Source organism: Poecilia mexicana, unplaced genomic scaffold, assembly GCF_051168715.1.
Source record: "Poecilia mexicana isolate PSO_F unplaced genomic scaffold, ASM5116871v1 scaffold_3, whole genome shotgun sequence".
NCBI classification, from domain to species: Eukaryota; Metazoa; Chordata; class Actinopteri; order Cyprinodontiformes; family Poeciliidae; genus Poecilia; species Poecilia mexicana.
Window position 1 is genome coordinate 26,305,662 of NW_028263372.1, and position 18,330 is coordinate 26,323,991.

The following is an 18,330-nucleotide window of genomic DNA, read 5'->3' on the forward strand; positions in this document are numbered from 1 at the left end:
TTTCAAAACTGGAAGCCTGGTTTTAATTGATATTGCTCTACAGTAATAATCCTGAAAGGCATAGTTTGAAGTAACACATGTAATGTTTTAACCCATAATAGTTTAAGTTACAGAATCATAGGTCTCTCTTTTTGCAATGAACAATATATACAATGTGAAATAAATACATTTACACAAATGGACATTATTGTTGGAGCACACTTGTATGATACACGTCACAAAAATATACAGGTTATTGTTTTTCTTATTTTTTTTTTGTTCTATTTATTGATGTGAAGCACATCTAAAATCTACAGACATGTTTTTTAATAATACTAGACGGTCTTCTCTTGTCAGTAATTCTTCACCACTCAAGCGCCTTGTTATCCTTGCGCATCTATTTTGTCCCCCAAAAGTTTCTCTCTCCGTTAAATATTCCCACTTTTGCAAATTCAGACTGGAGACAGGCTGCAGCACAAGTGGCAGTTACATTTTGGGATTAAATATAACTAAATGACAAATATTGTAGAGCTGTAGGATGCTAAATTTTGGTCTTTGTAGATTTCAGGTGGAGCCAGGGGAGACAGTCAGCCATGATTGGCCACTATGGGTCAATCAGTTTCCCCTTTACTCCATTTAAACTCTTCTAAAATGGAGTATTTGCGTCGAGTGAGGGCAATAAGATGTTACCCAAAGTGCAAACTGGTCAAAATCTTGGTATCAGAAGCCCACCAAAAAATCCCTAGACAGTCAATCCTTCTTCCACTGTTACTTGTGGAAACACCAGGTTTGGTGGTTGTAATACTGTAGATTACTTCTAAATGCAGAATCCTAATAAAAAGACATATCATCATTTGGCTATACAAGGTAACACAAGAAATGTGCAACTTTAGCTTCGTCATCTTACATTGTCTTCAATCCTAACAACAAAAAAAGTGCATAAGGTAAAATGCTCCCCTCCACACAAATTGTGGCGCTAAGTCAGATCAAAACCTGGACAAAGCTCTCTGAGTTCAGAGGATAATTTCTTTCAGTCATCCAAAATGGCCCTGGCCGGAATAAGTGTCATCTGCGTAAACCATTTCTGAGCACACAGACTCAGTTCAGCGTTAATCACCTCGGAGAGAGTTTAAACACCCTTCAGTGTGTTGAATAGGTCAGGAGTTCACAGGGACACTAATGACAGACAAATAAATAAAAACAGCAACAAAATGACAAAGAACAGTTGGAAGAGAGCACCAATCTTCCATACCCTTTGTTCGGTATAATGTACAGTGGACAGTATTCAACACAATTTGCAGGGGGACAGTGGTCAGACATAGTAGAATTTACAACCAAAACAGGAAAAATCAACTCTTATATTCAGAACTTAACATACAAATCGTTTATCTGTGTTCTGCTAATTTTACTCTCTTAAAACAACATATGGCAATGTTGGTGATGGTGTGATTTTAAGTATGTATTTTAGAGTTTAATTTTACTGGACTGTACCATGAATGTCTTGGAGAAGATAATCGGGTTTCTTTATTAGGGAAAGAAAGAAAATATTTTTTTTTGGTTGGTTTTTCTTGTTTTTCTTTTGAAACGGCAAAAAATAATGGCTGAGCTGAGCTTTACAGAGGGCAGATCTGTACAGTGAATTTATCAAAAAAATTACTCACATGTCCTTTTATTTCAGCTTTATTTACCTAAAGATATACAGAATATTTTATTCTACAGGAATGTTACACAAATGATCAGTTTCTTCATTTAGATATTTGATATTTAATTATGTATAGCTGGGTAGAGATGAATGCTGTAATTTGATCGTGATAGCCAAGTTAAAGAGCCTTATGTCATGTTTGGTTCATTTTTAGCAACTCCAGTGCCCAGACCCCAAAGTACTGATAGACAGAAAGACAAACAACATGGCCTCTACTCTACTCTGTTGTCTAAAGAAGAAGCACACAGCACAAATCACTACAAGATAAAGTACACAGCAACATCTTAAAAAGACTCAACAGAGGAGAAAAGAATGAAATCATAGACGATTTACAAACGGAAGCTGATCGAAGAGACAGAGAGCTCTTGCTCTTTTTCTTGACAGAAAAAACAGCAAACATGAAACGCACAGGCTGAACTACATTGTCCCCCCCCCGTCCATTTTCTTGATTTTTATTTTTTATTTTTTAACAATAAAATGTATTATGTTAGAATTATAATCTGCATAATTTACAATATACAGCAAGGTTAAAGAAGGTAGAGGAAATGCCCCTTACTAAAAATATTGATGGTTGATACAGGACATGTGTTGTTAGAGGTCAACTACACTTAAATTGCTGCACTCCTCAGCTGTGAAATGTTGCAATTTTACATTAGATTACAGTGTCATCTACAATAGATCTTTTGGCATTCTTATTTGGCTTTAAAAATGACATACAGTAAAGAAAGAAAGAAAAAAAAAAGAAGTAAATGTCAACTGTCTACCTGTTATGTATGCTTCCTGTTCCAACTGTAAAACCCAACTGTCTCCCACCCTTTTCCGATTCTTTCTTCTAGAGAAACTATGTGACTTTAAACATGAAATATGTTCTTTACAGTTAACAAAATACATGAGGATTACCGCCATAAAAATGTGTTCCTCATTTTAAGCCATTTAAAGCTACAGTTTAGCTTAGATAGATATTCACATCTTAAATTACTATTCGGAAAGGCCTTAACAGTCCAGTTTATACACAAGCTAATGAGGCAGATTTAAAAGACGAGTCACAAGCTAATTAGGTAGTTAGCCAGACAGGAAGGAGGCACGTTAATAAATATTAGTAGAAATGCATTTTGATAAACTCTTCCATTCCCTTTTGTCTGAAAGCCTCTTTTTATTATCTTCACTCTTTCTGATGCCGTTATTTTTACTTTCGATTTAACCGTCCATTAACAAGAAGCCAGCTAGCATAGACTGTATAAGGATCAACTGTCAGGCCAAGGAAACCTCATTTCCAATGGCGAAGAGGGTTTATATCAAAATCTTTACATTTCACCGTATTTGTAACCTCATAAAACTTTGTTTTCATAGAATTTTCAAATTCAAATTGTATAGTTTTAGCATTGACGACTATTATATAATTATGCTGTAATTGCAATTCGAATGGTTACCAAAGCATCATGTGATGAACTTGAAGAGTTGAAACACAAAAGAGCCCTTTAAATCAACTGGTGATGTTACGGGAGCCAATCCTCTCAGAACCACTTTTACACAGTCTATGACAGCAAGCAGACAGGAAGTGGTATGAATATGGCATTCAATCAGAATGATGTTTTGATTTAGTTAGCACCGTTGCTTTTCCAAACAAACTTTGATTTAATGAGGCTTCACAGCTGAACCCAAATACATGCTCCTACTGGCGCTACTTGATAAACTGAATATATTATTTGTGAGTCCCAAACAAACTCTCGTCCCTAAATCTGATCAACTTTATCCACAAAGATGACAAGAACATTTTATGTAGCGACTTTAATTCCTGGTCCATACTGCCTGCAGCTAACAGTCTTTACCAAATTTAGAGTCGAGTGTCTTCCAACAGCTTATAACAAGTTTTACAGAGAAAGAAAAGCAGCATTTTTTTCCATTTAATACATCTTTTCCCCAAATTTGAGACTGGCACAAAATGTTAATATTGCAGACTTCGTCCAAATGCCCTTCGTCCCCCTATTAAAAACCACTATTGCTCAGAGTTTTTAAGACAAACTGAATTGTTAACACATTATTACTTGTGATATTTGTTACATATATGTGATAATGTTGACAGTGGTCTGGCTGATGGAAATAAAAGAAAATACATTGACTTACTCGGTTGTGAGAAGATCATTTTTAAATATAAAACAAAGCTGGGATATACGTCATATACAGGATGAAAATATTTACACTTATATTGGTATTACCATTGTGATTCTTCTTTTTAGGAGGAAAAAAAAAGAAAGACAAGTTATTTTAAAGCAAAAAGCAGTTGTTCTTAAGTTAGTTGAGTCAGCAAACCTTTCCAACTGATTTGTATTTTGTCTCAATCTTCTGCTACATTTCTTGAGAGAGTCACAAGACATGGCCGCAAGAAATGAGCTGGAAGTCGCGAACACTTTAGGGTGATGAGAGCAGTAGTGAGGCGAGACTGTGGAGTGTGGATGGTGATCTTGGGCCAGACCGTTTCTAATGGCACACAGAGAGTGAAACTGCTACTGGTGCTGTATGTGGAGAGCTGCAACCCTGGATCCCAAACGGCTAAAAAAAGTTTCAAACGGATATCCAAACACAAGAGGGGCAAATGACAGAGTATTTACCTCCAAGGAAAATGTGAACTATTTAAAGGTTTTCGTTAGGAAGACAGTTTTGATTCACAAGTCTGATTATGGTGTTGAATATCAACACAAGTCGAGTGTTAAGACTCAAATGCAGTCTTATAGGCCAACAGACAATAGCGTTGTCTAGCTGCCATTTTTTTTTTTTTTTAAATCGCTCTTAGTTTCATCAGCAGTACAAACACAGCTGACAATTTTGGTTGACTAGAATCAATCGTCTTCCTGAAGCAGAAGCTACTCAGGTGCTACTGAAAAAAGGGAGTCATGGAAAACCAGAGAACCAGAAAATGTTTAAAGTGTTTGTTTCCATTCCTGGTCCTAGGTGCTCTAACCCAGCAACAACCATAAGAAAAACTGACAAGCGGAGGGCAAACTTTCTTTCTTTCTTTCTTTTTTTTTTTTTTTTTTTTTAGGTCCAGGACTGGAAACAACTTAAAACCAGAACAGATTGGGGTTATGACTGTAAAGTTTGCTGGCATCCTCTGAATGGGTGGTTCCATTCTTTGGCAGGGCAAATATCCTCTTCTTTTATTTCAGTCCATCCATCCGACCTTCTCTGTACATGTACACCTACAACAAATGTCAGTATTTTCTATGCATTGATTCCCCCTCCCCCCCCAATCAGTTCGTGTTGAACTTTAAAAAATTATTTTATATCGAATGGGAGTGTGGAAAGAAAACGTGGGTATAGTCTGAGAGTCTTTCAGGACTAACGTGGAGAGTTTTATTGTCTATTATGTTTCCTCAGTTGTCTTTCATTATACATTTTAAGTGTTATTTGATGCATAAGTGTTCTGTCACAATCTGAATTTCTGGTAATTGTTACATAACTGCCATGGAGTGCCTGTTCTGACCTGTCGTCTTTCACTGGCCGTTTGTAGGGTTGAGTCCTCCTGTCCCTGTCTTCATCAAAAAAAGGTTCCAGTGAACGCTCCTTAAGTCAACAACTAGTGCTTTAGGGTTCAGGTGTCAGGTTTTGATCGATTCTGCAGGGGATGTGTCAGCCAACAACTCTTAAGAACATATCTGTGTGTGTTTGCACGTCTGTGTCTGCAAGTATAGGAGTATCTGCATGTAAAAGAACAAGAGGTCATTCAAAGTTGTTGATCAAAGTTTGACATGTAGCTCGAGTCACTCAGTCCAGCGTCCATCTATCCTTCCGTCCAGTCTCCGCCCTCAGACCTTGGCTTCCAGCAGCTCCAAGAAGAGTTTGTGCATTGGGACCTTCCCATCCTGCTTGATGCTGTAGAAATGCTGCACAGCCTTGGTGGAGGTCTGACGGAGTAAGGGGAGAGTCATAAGCAGCTTGCCGGCCCGGCGGGGATCCTCCTGGTGTTGGGAAGCCTCATAGTCCTGCAGGGCCTCGTGGAGCACGTCCTGGAGCTTCTGTACTGCATCCACATCCTCAATGTGCATGGAGTCTGGTCAGAGAGGAAAAGTCAAATTTAGGATAAAATTATAAAATTATAATTTTATAATGCTACAATGAAAAAAAAAAAAACGGTCTTGCTGTCTTTGGTGGGAAAAGACATCAAATATTTGTGAAAACTGGCAATCTGTCAACAAATTGTTTTAGTCAGACGACTAAACGACATTTTCGTTTAGTCGTTGAAGAGATTTAATTCTTGGTCATTTCCTACCTATCTGACTGTTAATTCCATGCAACAACTGCTAATCATTCCCCAAAGTTTTTTTTGCATTTCTGAAAATATGTAAATTCAACAGTGTGGTCAACAGATCTAGATTAGGATCTAGATTAGGATTTAATCCAAAATCTGGGATTTATATTTCTGACTTCAAAAGCAAATAGAAGTTCAAATGATTTTTTGAGCAAATTTAAAACGATCAAATTGAAATAAAAATCTGTAAAAAAAAACCCCAACTGATTATTAAGCATAGATTCATTTAGTCAAAAATCTGATTTTTAGTGGCATTGAGACAAAAACATTAAATGACATTGTTTTAATGTTTTGTAGCCTCCACTAAAAACATGGCTGTAATTTGACCATCACATAAATCCAGACACTAGTTTTCTCAATGTCTGCGAAGGGTGCGCCTGTGGGTGTGATGAATGGACAGGTGAAAAGATGAGTGGGAGGATAAGAAAGAGATAGATTCTTGAAACGATGAAGAGATGCAGCAACAGCAAACATAGTTTCTGTGTGTGTGTGGAAAAACCTGCAGCTGCTCACGTCTACGCTCTCTTGGTGTGTTTGGACGTACAGCAGTAAAGGATGAGATTGTCTCAGTAATAATGCTCCGTATCGCCCCTTTGGGATGCAAAGTCCTAATGTGAGCTGGCCTTTGGCTCACAACCTCCGATCAATGTACTGATCAATGATTACATGCATGTTAAATAATAATTACAAGTCAACTATCAATGGCCGCTGCACTTATACCGCAGCCAGCTTTCCACATAATATGCTTTTAATCACTAGAGGCACATTAACATGCACACAAGTTTAAAAACACACCGTAAAGACTAAAAAAAATAAAATAAAAATACGAGAGCAGAAGAGAATAAAACCAAAAGAACCTGGTTACTGACATTAAAATCCAGAGGAAACGAACAAAAACGATGATGCTCAAAGAGACGAAACGAGTCAACATTTACACAAAGATTTGCGCATTGACACACACAAAGACACTGAATTACGCGCTGCTGAATTTAGGGAGGGTAATACATACATCAGTATGCAGGACGAGAGCGGTCAGCGGGCTGATTTCTTTGGGATCAATAGAAAGCTCAGTCCATCAAATTTTTGGGTTGAGATCAGATGTTGTGTTTGTATTTTTAGAGGATGTAAAGAAAGGAGGAGGTGGATGAATTTATTAAAAAAAGATGAGCGAGATATATATATATGATCAAAATTGTATTATTATTTTTAAAATAATTTCAGGCCAAATATTAAGTGAACGTACATTTCATTATGTGGACATAGCTTCTGCTGACAAGTCAGTATAGGAGTACTATTAATAAACTCCATAAAAAAAAAACAAAAAACAATTCTACTTTTCTTTATCGTTTAATTTAAAGTGAGGACCCTCCTCATGTGCAGCCAGTACTTATCGGGATGAAGTTATATGGAAATTTAATGAGTTTCACATGATTTTTATTAGTGTAGAGTTTAAGCTGATAGACGTGGCTTCTGCCTGTGCCATGACCTGCTGTAGCCTCTCAAGTAAAACAGCGGACTTTAATGAGCACGAGCACATAAGGCTGTTAAAAGTGAACATGTTAACACGGAACTAATTCACACATAAACGAGGGAAAACACAAGCATGAGCGCACACACACACGCACACACACACACACACACACACACACACACTTACACCACAACACACATGTGCCTCCTGTTTCCCATGGCCGGTTTAGCTTTCTTTACATGTGGGGCACGTTTGCTAACATTTCTTAAGGCTTGGCTTCATTAATGCAGACGATTAGCATCCTGTGAATTAATTAGTGTCAGTGCCCTTCAAAATGCTAATGCTAGCATTCTGTTGTCTTGGAGTGCAGTTAGAGTCTGGGCAAAGATACAAAGTTCTTACTGTATACGGACATCAGTGGTGCAATTTAAAAAAACTTCCTGCAGAGTTTAGCAGCCTGTCATTACAGTCGCGCTAATATATAACTGGACTCTAGAAGTAGGTGGTTTTTTAGGACTTCTTCAGCCTGAATTTGCTTTTTTGATTACTGTTTGATTTGATGTTTGTTCTAAATTGCCAATGTACAAATGGACTGAATCGAATTGAGACACAGGGCACTGAAATCATCCTTGTCTCCAACATCAACTATTTTTTTAGATTAAATTCCACAGATTTTAAAAGTACTGAGTCAGCAAAGTGTATAAAAACCATTTGGTAAGGAAACACAGATGCACACAAGATGTGACAAATAGGAGAATTTCACAGAAAGTCTACTGGAAAACACAGCACCCATTATTTCAAATTACTTTTAGATTCACATTCCTGATTTTTATATATGTTTCCTTTGATTACCATGTCAGAAAGATGAATGAAAGACACCCTAGTTTATAAAGTTATGTGTAAATGTTTGGTTTGTCGGTGAGCACAGATGAAGGCTGACACACAAAAAAAGGGGTTCTACTTCACCCATTGAAAGCGCTTGCAGTACATTCTCCCGTTTAAACACATTGTATTGACAGCTTCCCCCTTGTAATTAAAGAGTACTGAAGAGCTGGCTGGCTTCCAAGACAAAGTTCAAAAGACGGGTCACGAGAGGAAGAAGGTGTGTGCGTGAGGGAACGCGCGTGCGTCAGTCAGCTGTCGATGCAGCTGGACACATCAGAGACGGGCCTTTATCGACATATTCGGGAGCCTAATGATTTTACTTTATTTAACAGGCATCTGAAGAGACGACTATGCTAATTATAAAAGGGATTTCCACTTTGTTTGGGGGGTTGAATTCAGATTGAACATGTCTGTGCATGTTTGTACTACACCCCCGGTGAGTATGCATGCATAAAATATGTGTGGGCATGAGCGGCACTTGTGACAACTGGAGTATGAGAAGACAAATGTGGGTGGCAGTTACAGTGGAAGTGGTAAACTTGACAACAACAACAACAACAAAAACAACAACAAATCCATCCCCTTATGTGTAAGCATACTCCATCAAACATGCACAGGAGTGTTGCTGTGTGTTTGTATGCATGGTATTGAAATCAGGCTCTGGTGTTTCATCCTAAATGAGCCCCACGGGAATAAACTGGATTCCTGGGATTAACTCTCTCTCAGCAGACAGACGTCAGGGAGCAGAGAGGGAAAAACAGCTACGAGTGAACAGTTTCAAACCTGAGTTTGCCAGCGCGATAGCCTTGAGAGTGACGAATTCCTCCTTCTCCAGCTTCATAGACTTATATTTCTTGACCAGCTGAAGAATAGCGTTGTTCAGGTCCAGAAGGCCAGCTAGTTTCGACTGGTCCTCGTCCATTATGTAGTCCTCAGCATACACCAGCTGCACAGGAGCAAGGAAAAAGACGCAACTTAGATTGGAATCGGTCAATTTCATGTGAGCAAGAAGAAAACAGTGAAGCCTCCTACTTTGTCTTCAAAGGAGAGTGAGCGATACACGACACGCAAAATCAAGATCTCCATCCATGCACTCTGCAGTAGACTCATCTGGTCTGCCAAAGACAGCGTGGAGAAACCTGGAGAAAAGTGACACGTGTAAAAGACGAACATTAGGAAGGGAAATTTATCAACTTCTTTTTTGTTTGTTTGCTGGTTTTTATTTCTGTCATTTTGAGTCTAATACTTATGTTTTATGCATCTTGAATTTTAGCAAACTCACACTGAGGTGCGTATGAAGTTTCAACATAAATTAAGTGTTGAATGAATGTTTTTGGGAAGGAGAGAATAAAAACATATTGTAGATCACTTTTTTTTAAAAAAGAAAATAACACTTTTTCAAAACATTAAAATATACTCCAAGACTGGATTACCTTTTACTTATTAGTAATACTGCTGCAACCAAATCCATAGATTACAAGAAGTAATCAAAAGTTAAACTACAAAGTAGAGAAGATATTCAAAAGACAGGATAAAAGGGTCAACTCCTTTCTATCTTTCGGTTTTACCCTTCATCCATTAACTCGACCAGAATCCTCCTTCCAGTACTCCTCCTCCTCCTCCACTTCCTCTGTCCCCTTCGCTCAGGGCTATTCCCTGGGGGATGGTAAGCCTTATCTCAGCCTGCCACAGCCTCCATGGATCAATGCTGGACATCACTGCAGCGCTACTCAAAACACACACTAATTGCTGCTACGGCCTTAAAACTGCTGGTTTCTTTAGTGGTCAATCCATGTCCTTTTATTTGGAGATCTGTCTTTTTCACCACAGCCTGTGCTTTTATATCTGAGTCTGTCTTTCTTTGACTGATCTCATCTGTTTGTTCTTTTTTCTTCTTCTTCTTGCTCCATTTTCATGCGTCTTGTCCATTTAAATGCTTAAATATAATTTCTAATTATGATTTGGATCCTTATGTTTTTATTGAATTTTTTTTGGAATTGTCTTACTTTTGTATGAAACTCACACGCTCCGTCTTTTCCTTTTTATTTCTCTTTAATGGAACACCTGCCCACTCACACCTCTCCTCACAGCTGTCCCTTCCTCACACACCTGTCCATTCACACCTGCCTGTCTGCCTACATGGCTGCTTCTTCATGAGTGCAAACCTTCGTAGAGAATGCAGCGACAGTGGACCATGAGAGCACACCTGTCAGACCTCATTGCAGAGCCACTTCCCCCAGTTTGTTCATTTGCGTGTGTGTGTGTTGGACTAGAGCATCCTGCCAAGAAAACAGGCAGATGAGAAGGCAGATATAACTTTAGCAACATCTGCTGCAATGGGCCTCCTCTTGAGATGCTGGATATATTAGGTGGAGTTTGTGTATTGGGGACAGGTGCCTCATTAAGGCAAAGCTGGAAGCTAGTGTTGATTGTAATGTTCTTTGGTGTTGTGCAACTTTCAAGAAATATTTCATTTTAAAAGATATAAACACACACACACACACACACACAATCAAAATATAGTGCCTTGCAAAAATAAAACAAAAAAACAACCTTTACACACTCAAAAGTGAGGTATTTGAGGTCCCGATTACAAAAACTTGGTACGCAAATTCAAATAAACACGACTATTATAGGAACAAAAATTGTTTACATCATCAAAAATCATCTGCATGATAAGTGGGTTTGTGAATGCGGTCATTGACAAACACATCTCTCCTAATTACAGATAAAGTGCACACATGTACACACACACACACACACACACACACACACAGCATGCAAATAAAGACCAATAATTAAAACCTTGTAATTAATTTATTGAGCTGAAAGTGCAGCTTTTCCTTTTGAGTCACATCAACGATTTTCATCAGGATGAGGCGTCTTTATGTTGCAACTACTCTATGAAGATTTGTATATCTTGAGCGTAGTAAATAATAAACAACGCTACACTTTCATGGTGCTGGCTTTTTCTATTTTTTTTCCATACACAAAATGCACATGAGTCTTTGCGTGTGCACACCTATGCGTGTGTGTGTGTGCGTGTGTGTGTGTGTGTGTGTGTGTGTGTGTGTTTGTGTGTGCGTGTGCCTCTCCCTCTCTCTGCCTCACCAGCCTGTCTGCGCCGTTCAGCCATCCAATGCCTCTTATCTGTCTGATTAATAGGCGGCCGGCTTCAGGACAAATTAATTAACAGATAACACCATCTCTCCCTTCTTCTCTTCCACCTTTCCTCCCCTCCTTCTCATGAAGCGATCGATACAGCAGAAGAAAAGAAACATCAATGGGAATTTAGTGCTGATGATGGAGAGAGAGGGGTATTGATGGAGGGAGGGAAAGTATGAGAGAAAGAGAGCGATGGAGGAGAGAAGAAAGTAAAAGTGGGGGAGAGAGGTGGTGGGAGGAGAGCTGATGGTGGAGGTGGGAGGGGTGGAGACCTTTCTTTCATACCTGTGATTCCAATTGACAAAAGAAGGTTCCTTATTTGGTTCTAATTACATTTTCTTTCTGCCCATTGTTGATAAGGCATCTCATACTGAGTTAGGAGGTGTGAGTGGGTTGTAAGGTTGTTGTAACGTGTGCAGCAAAGCTGCTTTGAACTTATTTTCAGTTGCTTAGTTGTATGTGGAGCAGCGTACATTAAAACGACTAAACATTTGCTGAGAAATGTGGAGATCTATAAGAAGTTTATGCGGCTGTTCGGTGAGAGCAGCCAATTATAGCTCTGTCTGGAAGCAGAAATTGTGGAATGTTGCTTGTTTTGTGCTTGTTTTTTCATGAGTTTTGGTATATTATTTTTTACCATAAGTGTGTAATGGTGTGTGTGTGTGTGTGCGTGTTTGGGTGTGCATGTGCCACACGGCGTCTGACAGAAAGGGGCTACGGTGCAGTCATGCAAACTTAACCTCCTCTGCTTGCTCTTGTGCTCTCTTTCTCTTTTCTTTTCACTTTTCTCCATCAGATAGCCACATGAAAACAAACACGCACACACACAAGGAAACACACGTTGATTCCCCAGCCACCCTGCGGCCTGTTTGTCTGCCAAATGAGTCCTGACTGCACGTTTACACCGGAGACCGCACAACAGCCGGGCTCAGACACACACACACACACACCTACAGGATAGCTCTCTCTCACGCTCCAGTTGCCTCGCAGACGCACGCAAACACACATATCTCGGAGCCCTATATTTGTTTTTGTGTGGTTACAGGGCAAACGGGAACCAGTGAGAAGCGATTGATGCTTATGAACACATAAATGCGATTCAGCGTATGTATGAGCATGGTATACTGGTGTGTGATAACTGTTGCATCAACAAATACATTTGTGCGTGTATCTGTGTGTGTGTAGCATCATGAAACAGGTGCTGCGATGGGGATCTGATCACTGTTATTAACTCCTGGTGTAATACAACTAGCAACAAATTTCTAGGTCAGCAGTTTGACCTTTATTTTTTAGGAAAAGCAAACAAGAGGGTGATGATGTCAACACCAAGGACATCAACACTCCATCAACAAATTCTTTTTCATGGCTTACGTTGATGTCCTCCGGGTCTTTATTAACAAATGTCCTCATCTTGATGTTCAATCGATTTCTTATGTTGAAAAGAAAGATATTTAACTGCAACAAAATCTGATTGAAGAAAAGTTAGGACACAAGAAGCATCTCACCTTGAGTGATGTGTTTCTTCTGGTGACATGACGTCTCTGATATTGGCCTGAGGAAAGTTTCCAAATACTTTTGAGGCCTCTTCAAGTTAATTTCCAAACTCTCAAACTGCTGCATCCGTCTTTTTAAAGGCCTTTCTGATCTTACCGTGGTCTTCATTGGTCAGTAGTGATTAGCATATGAAACTAAAATTCAATGCATTACAAAATACTAACTGATGTTTTTAGTATGTGCATCTGAAGTGAAATAATTGTGTGCAACGTTAGCCATTTTCAATGGGAATAAAAGTTGGAATATTCTATTTTATCATTAAGCAGAAGACATATGTTTTATAGTTATGTTTACGAAGTCACAAATGTAAACTTTTTCTTTCTTCATTTTTATGGTTTATTCATGTTAGTGCATATTTGTTAATTGCAAGCTGATATTAAAAAGCCACAAACATACACAGACCGTCATGGGACATCCTAATTTGTTCACCAACTCTATGATGCACATCAGTTGGACAGTTTTGTCTTTAGCATAGTTTATTCATGGCCCTCCATGGTGGATAAAGCCTCTATACCATACAATTTGTGAAAACGTGTGCACATGGTCGATGTGCTGCCAGCAGAGAAGCAGGTCAAATCAGTGCTGCTGGGCTACATCTAATCAAAATGAGCCAACTTCCAACTTAATCCCACTGTGAGACTTTAGGTTAGATAAAATAGGCCAACATTGCTGCGGAAAGATAAGTGCAATATGTTTTACTGGGGTATGAATCTTCTACACATCAAAAACCTATATTTTGTCTTACATCTGAGGATAAATATTTGCTAAGCTTATTTTTTCCATTAATAGTTGAAATGGTAGTGGTATTTGGTTTGTTTGTGAGGATCTGCCATGATTTACATGTCCTAATATTTGGTTACGTTGACACCAAATGTGATGGCTTTACAAGGTTTTTTTGTAAAGCCATCACGTTTGTAAAGTGGAACACTTCAGGCTAGGGGATGATAAACAAAGGCTTGGATACGAACTGCAGCCAGACAAATGCCATAAACGTACAGACATAGTGACAGACAAAGGAGCTGCTGATGAGCAAGACAAAAAAAAAAAAAGCTTTGTAAAGTTTTTGAAAAGCTTCTGAATGTAATCTGAGGATTGACAAGTTGTCCGTCTGTCATGTTATGCTGTGTTCACTTTTTAAAACACATTTCACTGATAAGCGCTGTGATAGTATGAGGTTTGTGTTTTCACTGGGAGAGAGGCATGTCTGGATTTCCGTCCTGGACCTGTTGCCCATGTGACCCGATAAACGTAAGACAATGGATGCATGAAAGGACGCTTAAGGATTTTTACTTGTAAATATGTAAAATATAAATGACATAAATATCCCAGTTTTTTTACGTCGTAATGAAGCCAGGGACAACCCTTTGGTTCTGTTAAAATAGCCGCTACTTATTTGATCATGTCTACAGGGCGACCAGATGTTTCACTCAGCCTAAACAATGTGACGGTTGTAATCCACTTTTCCTTGTTTTTTGGAAAGTTATCCGACTTAAAGTTTTAAGAAATTAAACTGCTTTAAACTGCATCCCAGAAATGTAAAAGGAGTGTGTGTCTTCGTGTATAATTGCCTCAAGCTCATTAATGACGACATAAAAAGATGATGATGTCTCACTTCACTACAAAAGTGTTAAAAAAAAAATCAACACTTTGTCCACATGAAAATCAAACAAATTATGTTCTTTTTTTTTTTCTAAAAACATCCAGAGTCCCTCTCTGAATGACTGAAAGTCACTAAACATTATTGCTAAAGAAGCTGGATGTTCCCAGCATTTTATATCCATGGGAAGTTGAATGGAAGCACGAGAATTTTCTAAAAAAAAAAAAAAAAAAAAGGCAACCAATCACTCAGTGTGTCAGATCTTCTTATAGGTAGACAAGAGGATATGAGAACAATGGAGTTCATTTTCTTTGATTTGTTTCTCATTGTTCATTTCCAACAGTGGAATGTTCTGTGTTCAGCATGTGCACATACTGTGTCCTGCAGGGGACAAATTTAAGTCTACTGGCCCACTGAGACCGAGATTGCATGAGGATGCGTGAAGTTTCCAACAGTTACCAGCTCGTCGGTGCCCTGTGTGCATCTCAGTGTGTGTTTTTGTTCTGCAGGCACACTGTGTGACGGCATGAAACTCCAGTGCTCGCTCTTGCTACACTGTCTGTATGTGTTTGTGTTTAAACGTGCGCAAATTGTTTCCTGCTGGGCAATGCAAGTGCTCCCTTGTAGCGCTCTCTGAGTGTGCGTGTGCGCTTGTTTGTGTTCGTATCTCAAACTGTTCCGTACCATACGGACAGACGACAGCCAAAATGAACACGGGCCCCCTGTGATGGCTTTGGCCAGGCTGAAACAATACACACAAGAAACGTGAAGAACGCAAACCGTCTTGCACTCACACACCCAAACACACACACACATCCACCAGCTGACCCAATTACACAGAGATGCGCAACGAGATGGAAACAAACCTACCCAGAAAACCAGTTAATTTAAAAGAGCTTAAAGACACACACAGGTTACACATTCTCTTCCACACACACACGCACACACATTGTGGGTTCATAGACACATTGGGTTTGGAGTTGACATGACATAGACTTCTAAATCATATGTTCAGTTTAAGCATTCAGGGCCAAATTCCCTGTAAAGTTCTCCTGGCTGATACTGATTCTTAGTGTTATTTGTGGTCTGACCTGGTGAATACAACTGACAGATTGGATTAAAAATCATGCTTTAAGTTCCTTGGTAGGGGCAGCGGTATTGAATCCTCCCAAAATGAAAAAATAAAAATAAAAATAAATAAATAAATAAAAACAAAACAGAAGTTTTGCTTATGTTTTAAAAGCCCATGTAACTAATACTTAATGCTAATATTCACTGATGCTTTCCACTGTTTCAGTCTTCATGTTTTTACTTCTCTGAAGTACGAGCTACGTTTTCAACCCCATCAAAAAAGGAGCCTCTAACTTCACATACAACCACATTCATCTTTATGAATATTTCATGACAACAACTAAATTTAAGTGTAGTGATGACAGGTCTGTGTGTAAAGTTAAAAATTAGGGTTTTGTAACTTTTACTGAAGACTATTTCACAATCTTTTTTTGTTGCTACTAAATGGCAAACCACTGGGAAATTAATAAATTACTTTACTTGGTTATAGCACTGATTTCAAAACTGTATTTTATTTTCAATTTAGTCGCATTTACTGAAGATACATTACAAACACAATTATACACCGGGATCCTCATCCTCTCAAACATTCTTGGTTAAAATATCTTTTCCCCTTTCTGCCCCTTCCCCCCTTGAGCTCTCTTTTCTTCACCAACCCCCCCTTTCCTCCATGCGGCCTGGGGGAGAGCAGAGCAGTCATAGGGCTGCGGTAGCCTCTAATCAGTGTGAACAGCCAGCTAATTACCAAACCCTCAGCCCTGCCTGACTGTTAATTGCATACATTAGACACCATCAGCAGCACTGCAAGATTAACACTTAAAATCTTCCCATTGCTGTAGTGAAGATGAGTGCTCTGTAAGTGTGTGGGTGTGTGTGTGTGTGTGTGTGTGTGTGTGTGTGTGTGTGTGTGTGTAAAAGACAGAGACGTAGAAGAGAGGAGTGTGTGTGTGTGTGTTTGGTGTGTGTGTGCTGTCTCTGTGGTTGCGGGTGCTAATATTTAACACTTAATTAGACCCAAAATGATATTGTCTCAACACGAAGGCGTTGTCTAGTGCGTTAGCTGTTGCCGTTGTGGGGTTGCTTGGGTGGGGGCAGCTGGTCGCTGAGGTCGTCGAGGGCAACCCCAAGTCTCCGTGGAGACGACAGATGGAGTGACATTAAGAGCATCGCAGTGGAGCCATTTCAAATAATAAAATATCAATATTTACATTTTAATTACCTACTTCTAGCTCCACCAGGGCAGAGTCGAGGAGTGTGTGTGTGTGTGTGTGTGTGTGTGTGTAGTTAAGTGTATGAGCACTGCAAGCTCCACTGAGGCCAAGTCTGTTTGACTCCATATAGAGACCAGAGACCTGCTCCAGGGATAACCTTCAGTTCTACTTAATGATTTTTACTGAAATAAATATATTGCTGCAGTTCACACCTTATTTTTCAGACCTTCACTACTAATACGCTTTTCACTTTTTCCTTTACTTCTATCATCCGTCCTTTTCCTCATCCTCCACCTTTGCATCCTGCCATCCCCTCCATCAATATATTGCTGATGCAGACCGGATTGACCACTCTGAGTGTGTTAGCATGTGTGTGTGTGTGTGTGTGTGTGTGCACAAATCTGTCCAGGGAATTAACTGCGTATACACACAACTGAGCAGGTTACAAAGTAACTCTTCCCGTCTGTCTCTTTCTGACAAACACATGTAACACATGTAATGCTGCTGGTCATTACTAAAGATTACAAACTTAAAATGCAACAAGAGTCACTGCTGATAGGACACCAATCAAGTATAGCATTATGACAGATTGCCTATTATGGTGTTGGTCCACCTTTTCCTGCAAAAACAGCACTGAGTCATCAAGGCATAAGCTCCAGTAGACTTCTGAAGGTGTGTTGTGGGATCTGGCACAGACATGCTATCAGCAGATCTTTTAAGTCCTATAAGTTGCAAAGTTAGGCCTTCATAGATTGGACTTGTTTATCCAGAACATCATTGACTGGACTGAGGTCTTGGGAACTGGAGCCCAAGTCACAGTTCCCAGGGATGGACTGGGCACCGAGACTGTTCTGCTGCTTTGCAGCCCCATACACACAAACTGTGACATTCTGATAGGCTCCTGCCAGAACCAGCAATAAATTATTTAGCAAACTGGGGTACTGTAGTTTATAAGTCTGTTTTGAACTATATGAACTAACTTTTACTCCCTTTTTACGCATCATCAGATGAACCCACTTCTCTTTTTCTGATCCCTGCCCTGTTATCAAAATACTCCTCAAGAGTTTCAACTTTGGGGATGCTGACCTTACTGTCCAGCAATCAGAATGTGGACTTTGTCAAGTTGCTCAAATTTTTACGTAAACTTGGAGGACAAAATATTCTCTTGCAGCCTAATTCAACCCACCCAAATAACACGTCATGGTGATGAATTTATATTTTGCACCTCACCTGTCAGTGTTCATAATGGTTCGCCTAGTAGGTATAATTGGGAGATCTCATTACAGATTATCCATATGTGTCTGTTTAAGAATCCAGGGCATCTGGCCTTTTATAGTAGATCTAGCATTGCTCTTTGGTTACAAATGTATTAAAAAAGTATTTAAAAAT

General features: G+C 39.2%; 1 protein-coding gene across 4 annotated transcripts in view; it reads right to left on the reverse strand.

The window, feature by feature from the left end:
* The window catches only part of esrrga (estrogen-related receptor gamma a), a 133,472-nt gene continuing 115,142 nt past the window's right edge, over positions 1-18,330 (reverse strand). For all 4 annotated transcript variants that reach the window (XM_088004378.1, XM_088004377.1, XM_088004376.1 and 1 more), the window contains 3 exons: positions 9,376-9,482; positions 9,127-9,289; positions 1-5,729 (listed from right to left, as the gene is read on the reverse strand). In XM_088004378.1, coding sequence (XP_087860504.1) covers positions 5,485-5,729; positions 9,127-9,289; positions 9,376-9,482 — 515 coding nt within the window. In that variant the 3' untranslated portion in view covers positions 1-5,484. The remainder of the gene's footprint in view (positions 5,730-9,126; positions 9,290-9,375; positions 9,483-18,330) is intronic.